This window comes from Protomyctophum bolini, assembly GCF_963924005.1.
Source record: "Protomyctophum bolini genome assembly, chromosome: 15".
Taxonomy (NCBI): Eukaryota; Metazoa; Chordata; class Actinopteri; order Myctophiformes; family Myctophidae; genus Protomyctophum; species Protomyctophum bolini.
This window is the reverse complement of record NC_137876.1, coordinates 30,215,418-30,242,428: the sequence shown is the minus strand read 5'-3', so window position 1 is coordinate 30,242,428 and position 27,011 is coordinate 30,215,418. Positions and strand designations below refer to the sequence as shown.

Here is a 27,011-nt window from a genome sequence, read left to right as displayed (position 1 = left end):
CCATAGCCTAATGCATACTAACTGGGGGTCCTTGAGATTAAAAGGGTTGAGACTCACTGGTTTAGTAATTGCACAATTGTCTTGACACCCCAGACTCTGTCATCAGCCTGCAAGATGCCTTGTTGCAGTGTCCTGCTCAGGGCAGCTTTTCCCCCTCACCCAGCCGAGTGGAGTCTCCAACATCCTCCACAGGTGAGATGGCGCATAAACACATACTGTAAATACACAGTATCAATATACTGTACCAGGTGTTCCCCCAGAATGTATACTATGATGTATGGGATGTATGGGATGTGTCTGAATTAGATTTAAAACCATTTGATGTAAACTAATTATCTATTTTAACATTTGTCAAGTTGGTCACGTGGCCAAAAGCGGTGGACAGAAACTGGTCTACATGTTCTGTTGCCCCAACAGGGGCAGAAACAAGGCCACAACCACGCTATTTACACACACTACAACTCGCTTACAATTCGCAAACCTGGCAACACTGCCCTGTGTTCATGCTGTTGTCAGAGGCCCGCCCCCGGCTCACACGTCACTATTTTCTCCGTCTCTCAGCTCGCAATCGGCAGCCATCTTGCTTTTTATTTATATGGGCGAGTGGCAATTTAATGCAAATAAATTAATTATAGGTCCAGCAAGCAAATCATGATGGTCTGTAGGTCACAATCACATTCCGATTTTAGGTGTTGTGTTTTGTATGACATTTTGGCCAGTAGTTTTATATCTATCTCAGCTTTTGCCTGATAGCACACATGCTAACAGTGCTGATCTTAATGGGGCCAGTCTTTCACAGTGACACACATGTTACATGAACCACGCGCCCGGGATGGTTTCTACCCCTCAATGTCGTATTTGCTGCGCCCTTCTAATGCTGCGCCACGCCTACTCTACACTCACTGCTTGCAGCAGCAGCACTCGCTGGGAGCTGGGTCTGCAGGCGACCGTGTGTGTGTGCGTGCGTGCATGTGTGTGTGTGTGTGTACCAGGCCCGCCCCCACCCTAGCTTGACAATGTCATCTCGCGCAGCACAGAATCTGATCTCGCGCAGGACATTGATGAGAGACAGAAGGAACAGGAGAGATTATACGATCGCTATTTCGCTTATTCCATCTAAATCTCTTTGTTTACAAAATAAATGACTCGACGATTCCCTTAGTTACATCAACATTGTTCTTTCTCATTAATCGGATTGTGCCGAAATATCACCCTTACACCGATCACTTTGCCTATTTTCGCCACACAGCCAACTGCCCCCCCCCCCCCACACACACACACACACACACACACACACCAACATGCGATTCATTAAATAACTATTTCTCCGCACGCGCGCACACAACATTATTCACGTGAAGCCTACAGGGAATTACCGACGGAATGTGTACACACACACACACACACACACACACACACGCTTACAATTTAGAGACGCGCGATTACATAACAGCTGTGCGTCATTATAGCCACACACGTCTCTAACTTGCGGACACAGTCGCGCAACTTTTCAGTTGTGTGGTACTTTTATATTGATTTAACTGTAACAGAAAGTTCCCAACTCCCAGCCACGGAGCTGCAACAAAAAGCTGGCCAGTGTTGCCAAATAAGCGATTAGTAAGTAATGTAATTTAATTTATCAGCCATTTTGGGATTATTTTTGTAGATTGAAAAAATATTGGGCCTCCTTTGCTCTTGCCATGACAATGTTTGAGAACCACTGCTCTAAAACAATATTAGACACAGTTTGAGCCACAAACACATTGCTCTCTCTCTCTCTCTCTCTCTTCTCCTTTTGTATAAATTAAATAGGCCTATTCATGATTCTGCTTATAGAGAAGTAGCCTATGTTAGTTTGTTTTATGGACTTGAGAGCTACTTTCAAAACGACCAGCTCAACATACCCACCAAATAAAACTATCATCCCATTGCTGAAAATAGTGACAAAATGTAATTGAGGGGCCTTTCATATAGGCTACATATAAGACAAATGCACATGGAATGGGAAATAGAGGGGGGGAAATGCAAATCGTAGGCTTTTATTTTTGTTGGTATTTGACTTTGCTACTGATGATTGTAAGCAACAACAAGTATTGCATTGTGTGTTTGAGCTGACAGGCCCTTTTTTATGTCAATCACTCAAGTAATCTCAGGTCATCTAAAGCGGAAGATGCAAAAATCGTTTTTTTAATTAAAATTATATATATTTTTACTGCCATGTCATGTGGTCTACCTGCAAAGCCTTTGTAGATCGTGATCTACCATTTGGGCACCACTTAACGTCAGATCAGGGTTTTTTGTCGGCCAGCGCCAACAATGCTCCCCGAAAGCATAATCGCAGCAAATACCGGGCAGTGTGTATGAGCCTTAACATGTTGACTACACTACACTACACATAATAACTAATAACCCGTTTTCAGCTTAAAGCAATTATATTTCATTGAAGCAACTCCTTAGCATTGTTTTCATACCATGGATGTGATAAGAAAATATCAAACATAAGGGAAATATTAAATAGTATCGGGTGTACCAGTTTGGCCTTTTCTTTTTTTTCAATGGGGCAATACATTGATTAAACAAACGTTTGATTGATTGAGTTGTACAATGTTATACAACCCTAAACTACTTTTAGAATACACTACACAATACAATACAATTTCAGAACATATAATATTGGCCAATATGTCAAATATGTAAATATTACATATCGCATTGAATGGAAGCGGACCATTTGTAACACATGTTACAAATGACCCGCTTTTGCAAGTTTTCTTTGCAGTTGCTTACAGACCAGAATGAACGTGAATTCCGTCTAAACACGATGCAAACTAATGAAGAACATAAGCATGAACACATCCATGTGGATTTTTATTCACCAACACCAAAGACAAAAATTGTAGCACACATATACTCCAGGTGTAAAATTATACGCATTTTGAAGGTAAACACTTCAAACTTCCTGGCCACGTAGAGTACGTTGCTGTACACATACTGACGCGATGACGTCATGGTGGCGTTGACCAATCAAGATATAACGTCCATGTTACAACCGTGAAGCGTTACAACCTTGGCGGCTCTCCCCTACATTTGTTACTAACATTAGGTTGTGGCGAAGTAGAAACGTGGCCAGCAGATACTGTGTTTTGGACAAACAGGCTAGGTATTGGTGTTGATTTGGGTCAACTGGACAAACAGCGTGGTGTTGTTTTGTGTCTGTGTCAGTGTGGCCGTACAGGTCATGTGCAACCTCTTCCACAGAGAGATGGAGACACTAAATCTCAGCTGGACAAACATGTTTGCATGCATGCATCGCTGCCTTGCATGCTGTGTGCTACTGTTGCGTCTGTCACTTACTTTGACTGATTTATGGCATTGTCTTTCTGTTAAAATCCAACTATGTTAATTTAAGAACTCTGGGCATATAGGTCATTGTTTATTCACTGTGCACACGTGTAGCCTATTGTATGTCAGACTGTATGTCTGTCCCAATTCAATTCAATTCAATTCAATTTTATTATAGTGTCAAATCACAACAAGTTGTCTCAAGACACTTTACAACCAACAAAGATCCACCCAGAGCAAGCAACATTGCGACAATGGTAACGAAAAACTCCCCTTTAGGAAGAAACGTCAGGCAGAACCCGACTCTAGGGTGGGCGGCCATCTGCCTCGACCGTGTCGGGGGGGGGGGGGGGGGGTAGAGGGAGAGAGAGAGAGATAGACAGAGAGAAAAGACAGAGAATAGGCAGGTGGGCTCCGTGGAGGGGTCTGGTCCACATCTGGTCCAGGTCGAGCTCTGTGAGGCCGGGTCCAGGTCACACTTCTGGTGGGCTCCATGAAGGGGCCTGATCCACGGTCACACTCGGCAGTCAGTTGGGGGTTAATATTAGAGGTCCACAGAACTGCGACGGGGAGGACGAAAAGAGACTCCGGGGAGAGATTCCCCGGATGCTGGATTAGTGGCAGGCCTTACTGGAACCTATATAGTGTATATTACAAGTACTGCTGGGAGACAAACCCACACAACAATGTACGACCATGGTATCCAGCTAGACCCGGAGACAAGTCTGGCCATAGGCTTTGTCGTAGAGAAAGGTTTTCAACCTTGTCTTGAATGTGCAGAGCGTGTCAGCCCCACGGACCGAAGCCGGGAGAAGGTTCCACAGCTGCGGTGCCTGGGACCTAAACGCCCTGCCTCCTATTGTAACTTTTGATATTTTTGGAACAGTAAGCATATTTGCATATTGCAAACGCACTGCTGTTCTATTTGGTTTGTAGGGATCAATGAGATCCTTGAGATATTGTGGTGCCTGACCATTGAGGGCTTTGTAAGTGAGAAGAAGAACTTTGAACTCTATTCTGTATTTGACCGGGAGCCAGTGTAGGGAGGCCAGTGAAGGAGTGATATGGTCTCTTCTTCTGGTACCTGTCAACACACGCGCCGCAGCATTTTGAACTAACTGTAGGCTTTTCAGAGACTTGCCTGGGCAGCCTGATAATAGCGAATTGCAGTAGTCCAGCCTTGAGGTAACGAAGGCGTGGACAAGTTTTTCTGCGTCATTTTTGGACAGGATGTGCCTGACCTTTGCAATATTTCGCAGGTGAAAGAAAGCATTCTTTGAGATTTGTTTGATATGAGATTTGAAAGACAAGTCTTGATCAAAGGTAACCCCCAGATTCCTCACAGTGGCCTTGGAGGCCAAAGTAATGCCATCTAGAGAAAAGTTCCCATCGACCAACTTGTCTCTCAGGGGCTTAGGGCCGATCACGATAACCTCCGTTTTGTTAGAGTTGAGGAGTAGGTAATTACCTGCCATCCAACTCTTTATGTCTTTAAGACATGCTTGAAGTTTGACCAATTGGTCCGTTTCGTTCGGTTTCATCGATAGATATAGTTGAGTGTCGTCTGCGTAACAATGAAAATGTATACAGTGTTCCCTGATGATGTTGCCCAGAGGGAGCATATATAAGGAGAAAAGTATTGGTCCAAGCACAGAGCCTTGTGGGACTCCGTATTTGACCTTTTCACGTGTAGAGGAGCCATTATTGACCTCTACAAACTGAAAACGATCAGATAGATAGGACTCGAACCATTTCAGTGCGGCACCCCTGATGCCAACCAGATGTTCCAGTCTCTGTAGCAGAATGTGGTGGTCAATAGTGTCGAATGCAGCACTAAGGTCCAGCAACACCAGTACGGAGAGGAGGTTATTATCTGCTGCAGTCAGGAGGTCATTTGTAACTCTCAGCAGGGCCGTCTCAGTGCTATGGTTAGCTCTGAAGCCCGACTGAAAGCCTTCTAATATATTGTTGTTTTGTAGAAAGTCACACAACTGTTTGGCGACCGCTTTCTCGAGAATTTTGGAGAGAAACGGAAGGTTCGATATAGGTCTATAGCTAGCTAGAATGCCTGCATCAAGAGTAGGCTTTTTGAGTAGAGGTTTGATTACCGCTACCTTGAAAGATTGTGGCACGTAGCCTGTCACCAAAGACATATTGATCATATTGAGTAGGCATGTACCAACCGGAGGCAGGACCTCCTTGAGTAATCTAGTCGGAACTGGATCCAGGGTACATGTCGTTGATTTTGAAGAAGATATCATTGAAGTGAACTCAGAGAGCTCGATTGGAGAGAGACTATCCATATATATATTTGGGTCTGCGGCCACCTCTGAGACCACCATATTTGGTGGCAGTCCAGTGGGAGCCGAGAGTAGTTGTAGATCAATTTGATCTCTGATAGTTTCTATTTTGCCATTGAAGAACCTCATGAAATCGCTACTATTGAGAGTCGTAGGAATCCGTGGGTCCGTGGAATCACGGCTTTTTGTCAGTTTTGCCAAAGTATCAAAAAGAAACTTTGGGTTACTTTTGTTTCCCTCTATTAGGGATGAATAATAAGTGGCTCTGGCCGTGTCGAGAGCCTTTTTGTATATTTTGAGGCTATTCTGCCAGTCTATACATGATTCTTTCTGTTTGGTTGAACGCCATTTCTTTTCGAGTTTGCGAGACGTTCGCTTGAGGTTTCTAGTTTCCGAGTTGTACCATGGGGCTAGCCTTTGTTGCTTTATTACCTTCCTTTTCAGGGGAGCAACAGAGTCTAGCGTAGTTTGAAATGAGCATGTGACACTATCAACAAGTTGATCGAGTTGATGAGAACTATATGTGTGAAGGTCCTCTATTTTGTTGAAATATACCGAGTTGATGGCTGATGGAACAATTTCCTTGAATTTGCTTACAGCGCTCTCGGATATACTTCTGCCAAGGACATTTTTGTCCAGTGGTGTATAATCGATCAATGTAAAATCGAAGGTGATCAGATAATGATCAGAGAGATCACGGTTTTCTGGAAAAACTGTGAGGTGCTCTATTGCAATACCATAGACCAGAATGAGGTCAAGGGTATGGTTGTGAATGTGTGTAGGTTTGTCTACACATTGAGAGAAACCGATTGAATCAATCAATGAGATGAACGCTCTATTCAAGCTATCAGTTCCTATGTCCGCGTGAATATTGAAATCACCAATTATGATGATTTTATTAGACTCGAGAACTAGACTTGATAGAAATTCTGAAAACTCTGATAAAAATTGTGTGTAAGCGCCGGGGGGGCGGTACACTGTAATGACTATCAGCGGCTGTATTGATTTCCAGCTTGTGTGTGAAAGGTTGAGAATCAAGCTTTCAAATGATTTGTATGTAGCTCTAGCTCTAAGACTAATTGCTAGGCCTGTATTGAAGATAGCAGCCACTCCACCTCCAGTTTTCCCATTGTCTCTAGGTATATGTGCATTGGTGTGACTTGGTGGGGTGGCTGTATTTAAGCTAACATATTCTTGCTCACCTAGCCAAGTTTCAGTCAGAAAAAATATATCAAGACAATTGTCTGATATAATTTCATTGACTAATGTTCCTTTTTTGCGTAGAGATCTAATATTTAGAAATCCACATTTGATATTTGTGTCTTGTGGTACAACTGTATTGGTCTTGATTTGTATCAAGTTTGTATGTACAGCTCCTATTTCCTTTTGCTTTTGTTTGTGCAGCCTATATGGTTTGTTCAGCCTGTACAGAGACTGTATAGTTTGTATAGTTCTGATTTGTGGGACAGGTTGGGTAGGCGGCTGCACTGGAGGAAGCACAGAGAGCTGTGTAGGACTGCAACTCTGTTTCCTGGTCCCAACTCTGGGTGGTCATGATAATCTATCTATAAAATCGTCCATATTTCTAGAGATGAGCTTTGCACCGTCCCAGGTTGGATGTATGCAGTCTCTCTCTATCAGACCAGTATTCCCCTCAAAGGTTTCCCAATGATTTACAAAGCTCACGTTATTATCTGGACACCACCTAGACAACCAGTTGTTGAGTTGGCGCATACGGCTAAACATGTCATCATTGCTCATGTTTGGCAGGGGACCAGAGAAAATTACAGAGTCCGACATTGTCTTTGCGTATGTGCAAACTGACTCAATATTTATCTTCGTAATCTCAGATTTCCGAAGTCGAGTGTCGTTGCCCCCGCAGTGAATTACAATCCTATCATAGCGATTACATTTACTTTTAGCAATAAGTTTCAGATTTGATTCGATGTCGCCAGCTCTGGCCCCGGGGATGCATTTGACTATGGTTCCTGGAGTCTTTAAATTCACGTTTCTCATTATAGAACTACCGATAACCAGAGTTGTATTCTTAATGACACGCCGCTGCTTGCGTTGCGGGCCATCAAGTGGAACTGAAGGCTCACCGTTACACTCAACGGGTATAACAGTGAGTGGGGAAAAACTGTTTGAAACGTGAAGTGGTTGGTGTCCCGTGTGCTTTTGTTTACTTCCACGCTTTCGACCAGTAGCAGCCACCTTGGCCCAGCCGTCCTGTTTGTGGGAGCCCCGACCACCCGCGGTCACCGGCGACGGCATGCCCGTCCCCGTCAACCGCGAATGGTGGTGGGCTCCCCGTGGTTGTGTGTGAGCTAGGCTAACGTTTGCACCGCTAGCCAGAATTGCCTCCAACTCGCCGAGCCTCCCCTCCAGCACCGCAAACAAGCTGCATTTGATGCACATGTCCGAAGCAACAAAGGCGTCAGGGCTGTAACTATACATATTGCATACGGCGCAGGAGAGAGAGCTAGAGCGAGAGGAAAGCCCGCCGGGAGGGAAGGGGTGGTGTTGGCGGAAAGCCATCACAATCGCCCGGCTGAGCCGACAGAATGAGACGCTCGCCCTGCCAAACAACCAGCCCGAGTAGCGATAAGATCGCCACAGAGTAGGATAGTTAACAGTGACAGTGTGTGTCTAAACCACAGCAGCGCAATACAATAATGTTTGGTGTTTGTCCCGTTCGTGCTGCTGACAACAAAGCTGTCAGACAGCAGACGGGCAACACAGGAAATGACGCAACAGGCTTACCGTCTCCGAAATGGGTCCGATGGAGGAAGTCCGATCAGAGGAAGTTGTCTGAGAACAAAGCCTGCAGGCTTCTCAGACACAGTCACAATCCTTTAGTAATTAGGCTGTGGAAATATTCAGGACAAAACAATGGTACATTTCCAATAACCCATCCGTTACTACATGTGGAGTCAACTCCCGCCATTTATTTCTTCCCATAGTGCGTGGCGAAGTAGCTCTGGGATGAGTGCGCGCGAAGCGCGCACGAAATTCTAGTATAATATATTTATCGCAGTTATCTGTAAATGTCCACTTCCAGGCAGCACACCCATACACACCACATCCACCAGCAGCAATGGAAGAGGCTCTGTGAGCAGAAGGGGGCGCCTGTCTATTCAGTTCCAGCCTCCGGAAAAACCTCCTGACCGCAAGGACTGGATTCCAGACACCCAGCAACACGTCTGCATGGTCTGCCTGCGTGAACGGTTCACCATGGTGAGAAGGCAGAAACCATGAGTGGCTCCAGTGCATAGCAATGTGTCATTTATATATATATATATATATACAGTATATATACACACACACACACACACACACACACACACACACACACACACAATGTAGTGGGAGGGTGGTCTTTGTCTGAGTTATTTGTAAATACAGTATTATAACAGACTGCAGATAATAAATAATAATAGAAAAGTATTGCCGAATGCATTATGTGTACCTACAGTACTGTCCTTGAATCTAGGCTCATAGATCTCGTACCAGTGTATTTTATCGCATGAATCCTACTAGTGTCCCTATTCTGGGCAGGTCATAATATGCAAACATTCAGTGAAAACAGGCGAACATTTATTTAAAATAGCAGATCTACAAGCTCTCATCATGATGCATTGAGAACTTGTAGATTTGGTGTGGAGGGGTTAAAGGGAGGAGGCTAAGTACTGTACATACCCTTGGTTAATAACTTTATGCATCCTTGATTTATTTTATTTATTATCGACAATAATGACGATCTGGAAATAATCATTATAGGGAAGAAGGAAAAAAACTTCAGCTATAGCCTCAAGAAATCGACAAAACGGCCATAGGGGAAGAAATATAAAAATAAATATTCACTAAATTATGTAATGCTTTAAAAGTTTCCACTGTGAAGTCTGACTGTCCATTCCCCCCTTGTCATCCTGTAGTTTAACAGAAGGCACCATTGTCGTAGATGTGGCCGCCTGGTGTGTCATGCCTGCTCTGAGAAGAAGATGTGCGTTGAGGGATGCCCTGAGGACGAAGCCAGAGTGTGTGACCAGTGTTACGTCTACTTCCACCCTGAGTAAGACCTTGTAGCTACGTCCAACTCACTAGCCTACTCATTTATTCATGAAGTGTATTCATAAAAAATACAATAGGTTTGTCCGACTGAGGGCTTTACAGAACAACTCGGGACATAAATAGATAAACGTTTGAGAACAACTACTGTGTGTGTGTGTGTGTGTGTGTGTGTGTGTGTGTGTGTGTGTGTGTGTGTGGGGGGGGGGGGGATCATTCTTTCATGTGCATCACTGCATGTTCTATCCATGTTGATGATTTGATAAACATTAATTGAATGATTGTTTGTTTTTGCTTGCAGTGTGGATGATGAACTGGAGGAAGCAGAAGGTAGATATCATTTGAAGAGTTTCTTTCTACAAGTGCACTGAACATTCTGCTGTATAGTGGTTACGGAGAGATGTTCCAGTTGTATGTAATTGATCACTAACAGACGGATGTGGCCATTTTAAATGGGAACATTGGCATTCAATCATTTGTTGGAGATCAATCAGATAATTTCCTTATATTTTCTCACATTATCCACTTAAACCTTATAGTACTTTGTGGACCAGCGTCCCTCAGGCGTCTGTACTTGGCCCCCTACTTTTTCCCCTTTTCATTAAATGTCCTCGCTCACATTGTGAACTTGTGGACCAGCTATTTTGGCTGAATGTTCGCCTATTATGACATGCCCAGAATAGGGACACAAGGGTCCATGTCATGTGGTTAAAGTGTAACAGCATGCCACAGCACCCTCCATCCATGTCATGTGGTTAAAGTGTAACAGCATGCCACAGCACCCTCCATCCATGTCATGTGGTTAAAGTGTAACAGCATGCCACAGCACCCTCCATCCATGTCATGTGGTTAAAGTGTAACAGCATGCCACAGCACCCTCCGTCCATGTCATGTGGTTAAAGTGTAACAGCATGCCACAGCACCCTCCATCCATGTCATGTGGTTAAAGTGTAACAGCATGCCACAGCACCCTCCATCCATGTCATGTGGTTAAAGTGTAACAGCATGCCACAGCACCCTCCATCCATGTCATGTGGTTAAAGTGTAACAGCATGCCACAGCACCCTCCGTCCATGTCATGTGGTTAAAGTGTAACAGCATGCCACAGCACCCTCCATCCATGTCATGTGGTTAAAGTGTAACAGCATGCCACAGCACCCTCCGTCCATGTCATGTGGTTAAAGTGTAACAGCATGCCACAGCACCCTCCATCCATGTCATGTGGTTAAAGTGTAACAGCATGCCACAGCACCCTCCATCCATGTCATGTGGTTAAAGTGTAACAGCATGCCACAGCACCCTCCATCCATGTCATGTGGTTAAAGTGTAACAGCATGCCACAGCACCCTCCATCCATGTCATGCGAAACTGCTACATCTTTTGACAGAGTAGGGAAGAGTGGGTTACTTTTAAGTAATCCTGTTTTGTTCACTTCTGACCTTTTCTCATATTTCTTTCCTTTCACATCTGTAACGCTCTGCTATCACTCTGTTGAGAAAAGTGCTCACCCTCTGCTCTCTGTATAGTGGCTGGGAGCCCCATGGCTACAGACGGTGTGTCAGATGGAATGTTGTATCTGCCCGAGGTGGTCCACAGACGGATACGACTCAGCACAAACCCTGAAGACAACCATCTGCTGCGGAGCGAGTTCTACTACGAACAGGTCTGGATGTACAGTAGATACAAAAGGGGATCCAGTTACTATATATTATAGATAGCTTTAAATATGTTGGTCATACTGTAAGAGTACTGTACTCTAGTAGTCTGTAATGCTAATGTATACTGTGTGGGTGAGCCAAGCCGTGGCTCATGAGTCATGACACACGGTTCATAGCTCTAGTACAGGGGTAACCAACCAGGGGTTCGCGAGCTACCAGTCGATCGCGGGAACGTTTCCAGTCGATCGCGAAGTGTCCGACCCATTTGAATAATGTCAGTGCCGCTCGTCACATGCAAATTAGTTTTGAGCAGAGCGCTGTGGCTCTGAGTTTGAGAATAGACCCCATCGTCCAAGGGTGTGTGTGCGTGTGTGGTGGGGGGGTGGTATCTTAGCAACACTGAATGATCTGTCCCATTGGTCGTGTGCTCGTATCATGAGCCAATGGCTGCAGCTCTGAGCTTCCCAGACCCAGGTTCACATCAAGGTTCACAACAAGCCGTAAAGAGAACTGACGGGTCAGCCACAGGGCTGCTACCATATTAGCAGCTGTGAGCGCTCTTCTCTTCTTGTGAAGAAAGCAGGACAGAGTTGTCAAATAAATCCCGCCGTCATTCATACTGTATTTATTCTCCGACCCGACATTAAAATACGGAACAACGTGCGTTCATTACGGGCTCGTGACAGGCTGCAGACACTTGAGTTGGGACTACTAGCCGATAGCGCCCTGCTCCTTCAGTTTTCGTTGTTCGTTGTTATAATATTTTTTATTATTGGGATTTGATCATTGATGCCAATTCTAAACATATGGATGCAGCTGCAGAAGTTGTGTTGCTTAAAGGAATGCATAGTTGCGTTCTCCTCAACTGCTGCGCAGCAACAACAAAAATATAAAAATGAGAAAAATATACTGAATATACCAGTCTGCAATGCAAACTAATAGGCGAGTGCACTCCAGGGCATATGCAAAGGGAAAGAATGACTTCTGTCCGTGACAATAATCAATGCTACAGTTTGAATTCTGTACACATGCACACATAGAGCAAAAAATATGATAAATTTGAAATATGAAAACTTGTTGAAGTACAACACATGAGTCAAGTAGCTGCTTTTGTATCAAACCCTTTCCTCTTTACTGAGCCTACTGTCATTGAACTGCTGTCCGATAAAATGCAGGATGTGTTTGCATTAACTTCAGATATTTAAATGGAGATTATTGGATTAGTAAGTGACTGTCACCTGCAGGTCAGAGCTAAAGAGAAGGAATTTTGGTCTCTTGTGAGCAGAGAAGTATCCCCTGATTGTGTCGTGTGCACTGAAGCTGCATGCCTATACTTTGGTTCCACGTACTTATGTGAAATGGTCTTTTCACAAATGAAAATAATAAAATCCAAGTTTAGAACTCGTATGACTGACTCACATCTTAATGACACCCTCAGACTGGCAATCACTAAATATGAACCAGATTTCAAAACGCTTGCAGATAAAGTGCAGTCACAGCAGTCTCATTAAAGGTGGGCTGACCCTGAGAGTATGTCACCATATCTGTGCAAATATATATGGTCATGTTATGCCTATGTTTTTGAACATCTGCCAATGTGAATATTCATTGAAATGAGAAACAAAATATTTCTAATACTAATTATTTCTAATTTGTCTTAATATTATTTTACATTGATAATATAACTTACTATAAGTATTTATTCTAATTTAAGCTTTAGTCTTTGTGTGGATGTGTGCACATGCATTGAGCCTGTCAGAAATAGCAAAAAAACAAGTGTTTTTTCTAACACGTTTTAGTGGTAGATCTTGGCTTACAATTGGGAATAAAATGGGCTCTTGGGCTTGAAAAGGTTGGTTACCACTGCTCTAGTATCTGGTCCAGAGCTACATCATGTCTCACTCAGTATAAAATACTCAGTGAAAACAGTATATGTCTCTTGTATATGTCCGCTTTCTGTAGAACTTCATTGATTGATTTATTTATTAACAGTTTGCAGAATTACAGTACATTTCAAGCACAAACTCAATACAAAGACTGTTAACTGTGAGTGGACGACCTAATTAAGCATTACACTTGTTTACAAGAGGATCCACCATGTCATTGTGCCCATGTACTGTGTAGGATAGTAGGACGTACGATCTGGCACGTACCCATTCACATAATGCATGTGTTCTTTGATCCACCTGGAAGGCTCCCAGTGCCCACCTCTGTGTGACCATCTTGACCCTGCACAGTGACCAGACGCCCTGTGGTCACCAGCTTATCAACCACTGCCGCTCCCTGTCTCGTAAGCTGAACAACGCAGAGGTCGACGCCTGTCTCCTCACTGACATCATGAGGCAGCTGATCTTCAGCGCCAAGCTAATGTTTGTCAAGGTCGGCCGCAGCCAGGATCTCGCCCTCTGTGACAGGTGAAACTAATGAAATGACATGAATTAATTGGTAACGTTTGTTTTTTACGGAGCTATGTGTGTCCGTGGGTGGCTGGCTGGCTGTGTCCGTCCCTGGCTGGGTCTGTCCGAGCATGAAAATTGGGTTTGGTTGGTTTTCACAACCAAGTGTCACTGTTGCGCAGCCTAACACACACACACACACACACACACACATATTAATTGTGTAAATGATGATTTCGGGTGTGACAGTACAGTACAGTAGAGCGACCCCCTAAGGTCCCCCGTAACTGGCCCGGCCCCCTGGGCAAGTTCCTGGGGGTTCTGGTGACCCTGTGTGGACCCCCACATGGTAACTGTCATTTCTCTACCGTTTCGGATGCGGGCGGTTCGCCGGAACCGGGCCGGCACCCTGGGCACGTTCCTGTGGGTCTGGAACTCCCACACGGAGTTGCACCACTCACTTCACACGGGTGTGATTTTACATACTTTGTGAATTGGATGGGTGAACATGAAGTTATTACTTACACAGCACGTGCCTTTATACTATAATATTCAGTACTATATTAATAGTCTCTGGCAATAAAGATGGTTTGGAAAGCGGTTAATAAAATAATTTGCAGATGCATGACAATGTTTGTCATTCAATCTAAATGCTATATTATATATAATGCTTGGTCTCTCTCTTTCTCATAACACACATTCCGTTGCTTCTCTCTGTCTTGTCAATGTCTCTCGTCAATGTCCTCTGTTCATGACAGCTATATCAGCACAGTAGATGTCCTTAAGATTCTGGTGACTGCCAATTACAAGTACATCCCGTCTCTGGATGACATTTTGGAGCCAACTGCCGTCACTCGCCTGCGTAACCAGCTACTGGAGGCAGAGCACTACCAGCTGGCTGTGGAGGTGAGGAGGCACTCAGCAGTGCCTGTGTTTTGTTGGACACAGTGAGCTTTATTTCCCCCCACTTTAGACCCTTGGGGTCTGGTAGATTTAGTTTCTCACATGCCAGTCTCATTGGATTTGATTACTACAGGTATCCACGAAGAGCGGACTGGACCCCGGCGGTGTGTGGCACGCATGGGGCACGGCCTCTCTCAAGGCGGGGAACCTGTCGGCGGCACGGGAGAAGTTTGCCCGTTGTCTGAAGGCCCCAGTGGACCGCAACCAGCTCAACATGGGCCCCTGTCTTCTGCAGGAGATAATCCAGCACTTGGAGTCGACAGTTCGACTGACACCAGCCGCGGTAGGAGAAGCTCACATTTTTGCGGTGCGGCCATAGGCCAAGCCGTCTATAATCAGTACGATGCACGCATCCGCCTCGTTGGTAGCAGACTGCTGGGCGAGCGCTGGCGCTGTGGCATGGGGGGTCAGATCAACATGGAATGAATTCTGTACTGGCCATATAAGGAGCATGTCTTGAGTGTACAGGGTTTGATGAGGTCAGATCAACATATGGAATGTCGGAACAGGTCAGCTCCATATATGGAGATCTAAGGGTGGTAGCGGGGACATTCTATTGAGTGTACAGGGTTTGATGAGGGCCAGATGTAGAATTGCTGGCCAATATTGATGACCTCAGGGATCTCCATATATGGGCTTAACTGCGAAAGCAGGTCGCATTTACTATGACAGGATGGATATCCCTGATGTCATAGTAAATGCGACCTGTGTGTGATGTCACGATGACCTGGTCACCATATATGGGGGCTCATGTCACGTGATGTCACAATGAACATCCCCCTATATGGGGGCTTTCCTGGGCTGACCGACCAACCAACCAACACACTGACTGGAAATGAACAATTCCATAGTAAATGCGACCTGTGGTCGCAAAGACCTATGGACAATTTGTATGTCCCCTTCGAAGTAGACAAATCATGCATGATGACACAAAGCCAAAGCACCTCCAGCCAGAAAGCGTGACGTGTCTTACTTTACTAATGCTCTTCGCCCTTCGGGGCATGAGGCTTCGATGATGTTTCTTGGTGTCTTTGGCAACAAGTTGTGCCTACCAGAGACCCATCTCTATTCTCCAGCAACTCGGGCGCTACAGTTCTTTGCCACCAGGTTATCTTAGGTCAGCCTTTTCTCCGGTGGTGTCTAGTCTATCCGAGGGCAACTTTTGGGATCCGCTGTGTCTGTGACTGAGAGTATGTTCAAAATTATGACAATTTATGTTTTTGAGAAATATGAATGCTATAGTCTTCGTTGTGTTCTGTTCACTGTGTATTCATCATGTGCGTGTGGTGGTGTTACATTATGGGGCGTGCGTCTGTTTGTTGCAGCCTTTCGGTGAGGACATCCTGGCTTCTCTGTGGGAGCTGAATGAGGCCCTGTCTGAGTCCGGTCCAGTGGACTGGCCGGAGGGACAGGTCCTGAACAGCAGCCTCCACCAGGAGTGTCTGTACTACCTGAATGCCTATGGAACACACCTGGCCCTGGTCAGCTTCTATATGCGTCACGACTGCATGAGGGAGGCACTGGTACACCTGCTCAGCAAGGTGAGGAGTAGGGCAGGGCAATTAACCGGAAATACTGTGTATATAAACCATTTAGAACCAATAACTGACTTAATCTTGGTATTAATCAAGAAGCAGGTGTTTTTTATTTTATTTCTTATTATACAATGGTGCGTACAATAATAGCCGAGCGTGTCACAAAACTTTAGCGTACATCTACTCCTTTCATCGCATTTCTTCTTCTTTTCTTTTTTTTAAAATCATAATTCATGCAAAAGTTTGCTGAACTGTTGAGGGGACTTATAAAAGAAGAAGAAAAGGGAACACTCATGGTCAATAATCATCATCAATGAATGTTTAAATCCCAGGACTGCCTGGATGAGGTGTTCTTGGAAGGCGTGCTGCAGCCTAGTTTGGAGTGCAGTCGCCTGGGCATGTTGCAGGGGATGTTGGAGACCCTGGATCCCGGCCTGGAGGCCTGTAGCCGATACCTGATCGCATCCTGCCAGTTCCTGCAGCGCCGGGGATATTTCCACACCCTCTACCAGATTCAGCAGTTCATGATGGTCTGAATCATTGATATGTAGTATATTGTCTGTCTGTGTGTGTGTGTACACACGCACACACAATTCAAATATTATTTCAATTTTAACAAATACATTGTCATTCAGTGCTTAGGAGATTAAGGAGCTTTTTATTTCTAAAACAAAATCCCACATAAATCATAATGGTTATTTTATTCTACAGGATCACGTGCGGGCGGCCATGACATGTATCCGTTTCTTCACCCATGGGGCTCAATCATACTTGCAGTTGGGAGAACAGCAGGTATACTGTAATATATCGTTTGCCCCATTTTCTTTTTCTCTCTCTTTTTTTACACTTTCAACCTGGTGTCCTTGGATAAGACTTTTCGAACACGTGACTTATGTGTATGTAGGTCTGCTATTTTTGCTATTATATGACGAAGAACAAAGGGCTTAAAGCAATAACAACCAAACGAATTAGGACATTTGTAATTAAAGATAACTTTGACCCTGGCCTTGACATTAGCCGCTGACTGTATAATTTTGACCTTGATCAGAGGTGGTTGGTCAGAGCCAAGGAACACCTGAGGACGTACCTGCAGGAGCAGCAAGGTCGAAGGAAGTCTGCAGTCAACTCCTTCAGGAAGACAATGTCCACTAACGATGTGTCCAGGTAAAGGTGCTTACACACCAGGGGTGCATTTACTGTGCATTTCATTCAACCAATAATAATTGAGTAATTGGTACAGTATATCTGTCTGGTGTTTACATTATGTACGTATACCATAGCGTCTTATGATCTGCTATTGCCTCCAGGCACATGAACACAATTGAGCTTCAGCTGGAGGTGACACGGTTCCTTCATCGATGTGAATCTTCAGCATCCTCCAAGACTGTACAGAATAGCCCTTCCACCAACAGCACAGCTTCCACTGCACCCCCCACACTGTTTGGTAACAGCAACAACAAGATTGAGGTGGCCTGCAAGGTGGGCTGATTTGTGTGTTTCATTATGGGCAATGTATTACTTACTTTGTCATATCATGGTGTTACATGCCAAAGATACAAGCTCACAACACACACAACGTTGCATCGTAGCGTGTGAGCTTGTGGATCTGCTGTTTTCATCTTCAGTATTCTGTGTGAAAGAAAAAACATCTGTAGTTTGTGTGTAATGGAGACCATAACAAAATGTGTACTTTTCCAGGTGATGCTTGGAGGGAAGAACATCGAGGAGGGGTTCGGTATAGCATACAGAGTCATACAGGTACAGTACAGTACAGTATGAGAGAGATGTGCTCTGTTCTGTCACAGTGGGTTTTCACAGTTGCACAAAACAGGATATGATTGTCCCTAAACTTTAATAAAATATGACTGTTTTGTGTGTTTCACTCTCAATCCCTCCCTCCCTTCCTCCTTCCCCTCCAACCAGGACTTCCAGCTGGATGCTCAGACGGTGTACGTGCGTGCAGGTCAGAGGCTGGTCCGTCAGAGGCAGTACGGGGCTGTCCGTCAGCTTCTGAAGTGTGTGGGGGAGTCTGGAACAGCCACCAAGAACGACTGTGACGCTATCATCCTCAGCTGTGTCTCTGTTGCAGAAAAGGGTCCTGCCAATGTGAGTGCTGGTCCTTTTGACATAGTAGATTTAAATAACGGACCGACATTGTACAATCAGTACATGTGAGTTTGTCCTTTTGTCCTTTACCATGTCCTTTTTGACACGGTAGAATAACACGGTACACGGTAAATGTGTGCTTAGAATAATATGCTCTTTGCTATGTAGATTCCTGATGACCTTTATGACCCTATTCTATTTAGGCCAAGGAGTTGGAGAGTCTGATTTTGGAGACGAAGAGCACAGAGAACAAGGTACAGTAAACCTCAATGCTCAATTTCGTTTATTACCCCATAGCTAATAGAGCCTGCCTGCTTGTTCAGGGGAAAATTGATTCTTGACCATCAGGTCACAATTCGTATCATATCCTATCATGTCTAGGTTTGACATGACCTTCGACACGACACAATCAAAATGTCTCAATAGAAGTGCAGGGTGACAAAATATAACCATCTCAATTGTATAAGTTATATTGTATTAACATACTCTCTATCATACAGACAAAATAACATTTTATTCAGTTAAGAAAGTTACCTACTGTAGTGCCACTTTACCCCTTTTTTTTTAAACTAAAAACTAAACGTTTCGTTTTAACCAAAATATATCACTTGCCACTACCTTTAACATTAAAAAGTTATTTAGCATGATTAAAATGCCTTGTTATATACAATATTACTATTACTACGTATTCACATTACTGTATTATCATTATCTAAAGACTAAGGCCTATTTATTTTCAGGGCCATGAAGCAGTGCACACCTTTGAATTTAGAAAAGCACCATATTAATTTATTATATTAATCAATCATAATCGTGTCGGTGTTTCATCGTTATCAACTTTATTAGCATTAGCATCATTAGCATTAAGACTGCAGTGTTACCATCATGCCTCCATTCACAGATAAAGGCCTACCTGCAGTGCAGCAAGCTGCGGCCAGCGTACCTCCTGGCGGTGAAACTGGAGCAGAGCCGAGCCGGCCCGCTGGTGCAGGAGGTCCTGCAGGCTGCCGAGGCTGCAGAGGACTCAGTGATGCAGAACATCTGTCGCCAGTGGCTGTCTGAGCACCACAACAAAAGCTCACAGCAGCGCCAGGGACGACCCAACGCTAGGTATTAGGTAATGACATCACACCAATGCTCCCTCATGACCAAAACCTCCAAATGCTGTCTAGTTGAGGTAAAGAGCCGGTATGAAAAGTACTACAGTAGGAACCCTTATGATTGCCCATTGTTTGTGCAGACTCCTATTATTTTAACTGAAACACCATTGTGCTTTATCCCGCCCACTCTGGTCTTATTGACTGTAATTATTGTGTGTTTCAATCCATTTCTGTGGCGAAGGAACGGCGAAACTGCACTAGAATGACAACCACTCTATGTAACAATATATGACAAGAATTCAACAAACAAAAAACTAAAGACCCAATATGCACACATGGTTAAACTTTAAACACTAAACTTCTAGGCATAATCTCTTAACGAGTATTTATGTTCTACCTCAGCCAAAAGGGAAAATATAATTTTGCTTACAAGAAAGCCTCTGAAAATGTCTTAGTGGATTGTGCTGTGATGTGCCATTTATTTTGTCCTCGTTATATTTAGCTTGTGGATGAAGTGGGGTTTTGCGTCATTCAAATGGAAATGCAATGAGCTGTATGAAACTTCCCAAGTTTAACCAGGCCAGGAAATATTGGTACACTTTCAATACCTCTGAACACAGATAATTTGGAATCTTCAATTTAGAATTGACAGTTTTGAACTGTGTTCTTGTTTATGCTGTTTACCTGTTGGTTTCACCTTGCATCAATGTTTTTACCATCATTAACCTATTTATTTTGAATGAGGATAATATTAATTGATGATAATGATCATAATAATAATAATAATAATAAACAAGAAAAACACGGCATTTGAGGTACTGAAAGGGCATTTAAGGTTAGCACAAAGGAGCTTTCCAGAAAACTCCTTAAAAATACTTGGAAGTTGGATGCACAAAGGGACCTCAATGAAATATTAATGTGTAAGAAGTTGAGCTTGGAAAGGTGATTCGAATTGAAAACATGAAATATGAAAATCCTCTCACCGTAATTGTGTCTTTTAATGTTTTGTCTCAGAAAATCCTTTCAGAGCATATATGGAATTGCCTTAATTTTTTTTTTCTTTTTGAAAAGTTGTAAAGTAATTAGCTCCATCACTGCTGTGAAACCATGTTTTCATATTGTTCTGTAAAAAAAAACATGTTGCTCATATCATTCTGAAAAGAAACAATATATATATATATAGGCATACAGAAATAATGTTACAAAAAGGGAGTGTGTGTGTGTGTGTGTGTGTGTGTCACAACCTGGCCAAAATAACGTCATGCCTTGAAAACAGTGTTTCCATATTTTCCAGGTTAAACTTTTTTGTTCATGATGGTCACCTATGTTACAGTATCAGCTTTGTCAAGCTGTGGACTATATTTATGTTTACACTGTATTTAGCCATGCAGGCATCATGGTGCCGATCTGGTGATATGATCAGATGCATTCACGTGTCACGCATCAACAGTAGTTTAAACAATAACACCTTGGCCCCTCTTTCCCATATGGTACATATGGTAATTGTGAGTGAGATGAGAAGAAGCCATTTTAGGCTGTTGAGATGGGCCCATTGTCATTTTATATGGATGCGTTTGCACTCAAAGCCGCCTATATGATCAGGACTGTTGTCTTTTCACTGCCGCACTTTATACTTAGTGAGTCTCAAATAACAAATGATTCAGGAAAACTAGTGTAAATTTGGTAAGGATATTTTGACTGCTAATGATAATGGTGTTTGGGTAATGGTGAGGAAAGAAAATGTAGTTGTCCTCAGAACATTTGATTTTTGAGACTAGTGGTGTCTGATTTAATTAATAATGAATTCATTTAATAAAGAATCTGCCTTTTCAGATTGTTAAAATTACTGTGATACAGTTGCCATGTTGACAAAACATCACTAATAAATGTGGATTGTGTATATAACATGACATGTACATGACGTCATTCGTTTTATTATCTCGCAGGCTACAAGCACCCCATTCATAGTGCCTAACCTTTCTCTTCAAAGCCAGTACCCACATATCGACGCTCTCAGGAGGAAACACCATTTTTGAGGTTTTTGATTTTAGATTTTCTTTTCACAACATAACTTCAACTTTTTTTCTTATCTGGTGTCACTTGGTTTCACAAGGTTTGACATGGAGGCCAATAGAAAATCCACAATCTGCTCAAGTGTTCTTCTATTCATCTTTAAATGTAGATTCAAATGTGTTTCATTGTAAATCATAGATATACAGTACTGGAAGTCATAAGCACCCTACTTTTGTGTTCACTGTCATTTACTTTACTGGAGGACCCAGTGACACTCCTGCCTACGAATACCAAATAGATGCATCTTCATGTTGAACATACTGTACATGTCATGGTGGCCCCCATGGATTGACTATTTCCTCTTTCATGTTTGACATGGAAGCACAGTGTTATGTTGCTATAATGGAAACGTTCTTTTTTTTCCCATGCCTTCCTAGGGGACCGCCATGCCCAGAGGCATTATGTTTTGAGGTTATCCATCCATTCTTCCCACTCAACCTTGTGAACGCGATATCTCAAAAATACATCAAGATATCTATCGACATCTCCCTTGTTTCCATTTTCTGAAAACTAACCGTTTTGGACAAGGTTTCTGCCCAACATTAATGATAATTATGCTTTTGTACTATTCCAGACATGTCCAGCTGCACATAGCTGGAACTTTTGCACTCCAGACCATTAAAGGCATGTATCACATTTTCACGTTGGGTAGGTGGTGCACTGCACATCCCTCTTTCACTTTTTGTAGGCATGCATTATTACTCTTTCACTTTCACTCTTTTACTTTTAGTATGTGTGCATCACTCTTTAACTTTATATGCTTGAGAGAATAATCGCTATTACAAGAGAAAATAAAAGAAGCCACTTTCTATTAATGTCTATTTATTTACATGAAATGTAAACATTCAACTCCAGACATGGATGTAAATGTAGTAAAAGGCATGTTTCACTGTTGTATAAAATGCTATAATCTCTTGGCAACCTTACTCATAGTGAATGCCAAGAGAGAAACAGAAATGGCAAAAAGAAACCTTAAAAACGCAAGAACCAAGCTTGGAATGATAGTTACTCCAGGGATTTGCAGAGGGATCTTTTGCAAAAATTCACAGTTCTCTGTAAATATTGCAAGGGGTTGCAACCTTTTCAAGTTTATTGTAGGAAACGGTTAATATTTTTAAAAATTGGCAAGGATTATAACAAACTGTAATTTTATATGAATACATGGTATAAATATAGTACATCTACAAAAGCTTATTTAATTGAACTTGTTAGAAAGCATTCCACACCCCTTGAATTCTTTCAGGAATGCACAAAATCAAGCAATATGATGGCAAATCCTGGAGTAATTTAAGAATAAATCTAAAAACAAATACAATTTCTAGTAATAGATTTATAATTTACCCTGGCTGGACCCTTCACAGTTTTCCTACAGCATCACAATATATTAAGTTGCTTTTTTGCTGACATAGTATTCACATTGTGTCACAAAAAATATATAATACAAAGTATTTGTGGCTTACATACAAATACAGTTGAGTTGTTTTGGTTGTGTGGAACCATTTCAATTTGTATACCAAAATACTTAATGCACTGTATTAAAATGTAATTACGGCAATATTACACAAAAACAGCAACGTTGCATTAAGATACTTTTACATAATTACCCCAGCTGCTTGTAATGTCATTAGTTAAACATTAAAAGTACATTTAAAAACTAATAATGAAACAAATAAATGAGAATTTTGAGAACTGAGTTAGATGACAGTACAAGGCTTGAATCAGTCCCATTCAATACAGAGAAGTTCACAACTGACTTCCCAAAGTTTCCGTGCTGTCTCTTCACTCCTGCCCTGCGGGGCAACGAAGGCTGGGACACAATCACTGTGGGAGAGAGAATGTATAATGCATCAGGGGTTCCCAAAGTTGGGGTCAGGACCCCACATGGGGTTGTGGGGCACTATCGGTGGGGTCGCTAAATTATTTTGCGTCATCAAAAATACTGTGGCCAAGTTTGGATTATACAACGCAATTTATGTTTGCTTTAATTGTATGATTGTAATATTATTAGTATCAATAGTTTGTTCTGTCATTAGTACTCAATTTAGAACAAAGTCCTGTGACTACTGTACTTTTGGTTATTGGTAAAACTCATCTGCTGTTAGCTACCTGAAATGTTTCCCAGAGATGGAGTGCAGCTCCTCTGCCGTGGCGCAGTAGATGGATGTCTGTGCTCCTTCCCGTGGTGTTTTTAGGAACAAGGAGAAGGCGACGAAGAATATTGTCATGAGGGTTGAGTGTCTGGTGAGTTCTGAGTTTACTGTTCCCGGGTGAACGGAGTTCACAGTCACATTACAACCTGTCAGGAGAAACACATTGGAGGGAAGTACTGTGGTATTTTTTCACTTTGGTTCTTCACCTGCAAAATAAAATACTATAGTATAGTGTAGTGTCATATAGTGTAGTGCCAGAAATCTCCACAATGGTGTGGTGACCATGTATAGTTCAATAAAATGCAAAGACAGGTTTGATGACCATGTATAGTTCAATAAAATGCGAAAACAGTCAAAACGCCTTCAATACAACAATCACAAAATGTTCGGTTAAGATCGTCTTTGACAATCACAAAATTGATCATAATGTCTTTTTTTACTCCACTGGTTGCTGTGTGTGTGTGTGTGTGTGTGTGTGTGTGTGTGTGTGTGTGTGTGTGTGCGCGCACGCTCACATCTGAGGAAGAGAATCGTGTGTGTAATGTGTATGTACTATGTATGTACAGGTATGACCGCATGTGTGTGTCTACCTTTGAGTCTACGTGCCAACTCCCTGGCAAAGAGCACATTGGCCAGCTTGCTCTGACAGTATGCTAACCCACTGTTGTAGCTGCCCTGGCTCTGTAGGTCATGGAAACGGATCCAGCCAAAGTTGTGTGCCAGAGAGGAAACGACGACAATACGGGCTGGTGCGCTGCGCTTCAGCAGACCAATCAGCAGCGAGGTCAACAGGAAGTGTCCTACAGCAGTGGTAAGGAAAACGTCAGTGGTGCAGAGCTTTTCACTTTATTATTCAGCTAATTATTGATAGTCCCTGTCTTGTTTGCAAAAAGGGACTGCTAAGGGTTTTGGATCAATTAATATTCAATTTGTAAACTTTGCAGACAGGAGAGGTTTTTGACATGCAGAACTGCAGCCAGTTCCTGAAGCAGGTGATTATGTAGTCTGCACACTAACCCCAGGCCCTAATTTATCATGGTTGCATTGATTGATTGAAAACTTTATTAACAGTTCGTAGAATAAGCACAGGAATAAGTACAGTTCAATAAAAGGTCTGCTATTTTGTTGGTGTGCGACTAACTAAATATTAACCACCCAACTAAACTAACTAACTAAATATTAACCACCCCTTTCAGCTACTGGTGAGGCCTAGAATGATTATTTCTACTTTGTATGACATTTTTCATCCAAGAGTCAGTCAATCAGTCAACCAGGTTGTACATGTAGCCTACTGACCAAGTGACCAATCAGTACATGGAGGCTACAGGAGCCCTATCCTGTTTAATGTTACTTTACTCTCAATAGATTTCTGTAAATCCTCACCTAGGTGGTTTACTCCGATCTGCATCTCAAAGCCATCTGTGGTTTTCTTGTAGGGACACATCATCACCCCAGCATTGTTAATAAGAATATGAAGATGGTCAACCTCTAAACACAAAAAAAGTGCAAAAAAAACTTTGCCGTTATGATGGATCGAGGATGAATTCAAAAAAGGTATCTCACAGTAAATATACATGTACCTCTGAGAAATGTCTGTGCAAAGGCACGTATAGAGCACGTATCTGCCAAGTCCAGCTCTCGAACCTCCACTTGTGCTTCGGAGTATACGGCACGGATACTGGCTGCAGCCTCCTCACCTTTTTCTACATCCCGACAAGCCATTATCACCCTGGCCCCTGTCATTAAAAACATTCATTCAATATTTTCACACGGTAGGCTAGTCATTTTTCTATACTCTCTTTACTAAAGATGACCCATTTTTCCCCATGGGGATATCAAAGTGAACAATGATGCCAGATGCTCGTTTACTTCATCGTATGTATGAGGGAAAATATGTTGTACATTTTAATGAACTTTAATCTACCTCACCTCTTATAGCTAGGTCCAAGGCTGTTTCTTTCCCAATCCCTGTGTTAGCTCCAGTGATTAAGGCGGTCTTCCCATCAAGGCGAGCTATTGACTTGCACACAGGTCCAGCTGCATATCTCCTGTTTAGAATTGAGTTGTTAATTATTAACTTAACTTATTCTCAAAAAATAAGTATAGGCCTATAATATAACTTGACATTTACTAATCCTAATGACTAATTCACATTTGAAGCATTTGGCTGAGTAATTTTGTGTACAACAGTAGAATGAGATTAAATGTATCCACAACATTAAAGGAAGCAGGTCAACAAAACCAAACAAAACCACATTTCCCTGAATATAGCCTAGATGAGAATATCATGTCAAACCTAATGATTACTATTACTACTGGTTAAAAATGAATATGTATATATATTTCGACTCTGAAGTCGTACGACCATAGGGGGCGTACGACCCACGCCACATAATAGAGCCGCCCCATAGCCAATGACCCCGCAACATTAATGCATACAAATAGAACTCCGCCTACGCTCAACGCTCAGATTGGTTTATGCATATCAGATGGGTTGGACCGTTGGCTCATCTATGCAGAACTACACATCTGTCTATGCATTATTTTCTGTTTTTAATTCATGTCATTGTAAATAACTGATTTAAAAGCACATCCGAATGGAATAATACAAAACACAGGATAAGATGTCAACTGTCAGATGAGTTGGCCTGACCTGGGAAATGACATTCATTTTACCATAAAAATTATCTTCATTATAGGCTAATGATCGCTGCAAATGATGTACTGCCACTGCCAGACTGAGACTCGTCATAACCATTAATTACAAGTATACATTATATGGAATAGTAACTGTGATTGCTGCTGCTTACCTTATGTGAGGCGCAAATAAAAACACCGAGAATATTACTACTCCAAGGCCTGCGACGATCAGTAAAAGCACCATCGTGCAGGGTTTGCGCCTTTCTCTTTGCTCCACTTGCCTCCCACTACTCAGAACAGCTGATGTGGGGGCTCCTAGCTACTGTAGCAGAGATGCTCTTTGCTCTGACGGAATCATGGGATTGTAGTTTGTACTGTAGCTAAATGACAGAGATGCTTTACCGTGGTATAGTTTCTGTCATTACCATTCCTATGGAAAACGATGATGATGATAATAATAATGCTTTGAAAAGAGTTGAATATTTATCGAGTATTAATTACATTAAATTAACTGTGTATCACAGGCAGCAAGTCATATTAGCTGGTATTGGCTATACAAGTAAAACAGACTTAATCTCTAAAACCTGATGTATAATATTATGTACGCTTTAGATGAAGTATTGATTTGTTGGATAGAAACTACAAAGCTGATAAATAATTTCCCCATATAGAACCATGTA

General features: G+C 42.6%; 2 protein-coding genes across 5 annotated transcripts in view; one reads left to right on the top strand and one right to left on the bottom strand.

Moving 5' to 3' along the window:
• Positions 1-21,378, top strand: part of zfyve26 (zinc finger, FYVE domain containing 26) — a 44,133-nt gene extending 22,755 nt beyond the window's left edge. For all 4 annotated transcript variants that reach the window (XM_080783211.1, XM_080783213.1, XM_080783210.1 and 1 more), the window contains exons 27-43: positions 94-192; positions 8,704-8,879; positions 9,578-9,714; positions 10,012-10,040; positions 11,237-11,373; positions 13,562-13,782; positions 14,523-14,670; positions 14,801-15,010; positions 16,053-16,268; positions 16,595-16,792; positions 16,974-17,054; positions 17,311-17,426; positions 17,570-17,741; positions 17,961-18,020; positions 18,186-18,368; positions 18,572-18,622; positions 19,270-21,378. In XM_080783211.1, the coding sequence (XP_080639337.1) occupies positions 94-192; positions 8,704-8,879; positions 9,578-9,714; positions 10,012-10,040; positions 11,237-11,373; positions 13,562-13,782; positions 14,523-14,670; positions 14,801-15,010; positions 16,053-16,268; positions 16,595-16,792; positions 16,974-17,054; positions 17,311-17,426; positions 17,570-17,741; positions 17,961-18,020; positions 18,186-18,368; positions 18,572-18,622; positions 19,270-19,485 (2,450 nt within the window). In that variant the 3' untranslated portion in view covers positions 19,486-21,378. The remainder of the gene's footprint in view (positions 1-93; positions 193-8,703; positions 8,880-9,577; positions 9,715-10,011; positions 10,041-11,236; positions 11,374-13,561; positions 13,783-14,522; positions 14,671-14,800; positions 15,011-16,052; positions 16,269-16,594; positions 16,793-16,973; positions 17,055-17,310; positions 17,427-17,569; positions 17,742-17,960; positions 18,021-18,185; positions 18,369-18,571; positions 18,623-19,269) is intronic.
• Positions 21,379-22,396: 1,018 nt separating this feature from the next.
• rdh12 (retinol dehydrogenase 12) lies at positions 22,397-26,981 on the bottom strand. Its single transcript, XM_080784102.1, has 7 exons — positions 26,502-26,981; positions 25,621-25,739; positions 25,272-25,427; positions 25,075-25,179; positions 24,282-24,491; positions 23,648-23,837; positions 22,397-23,362 (listed from the first exon to the last, which is right to left on the bottom strand). Exons 1-7 carry the CDS (start codon positions 26,573-26,575, stop codon positions 23,260-23,262), a joined length of 957 nt encoding a protein of 318 aa, XP_080640228.1. The 5' UTR covers positions 26,576-26,981; the 3' UTR covers positions 22,397-23,259.
• Between the last annotated feature and the right edge of the window lie 30 nt (positions 26,982-27,011).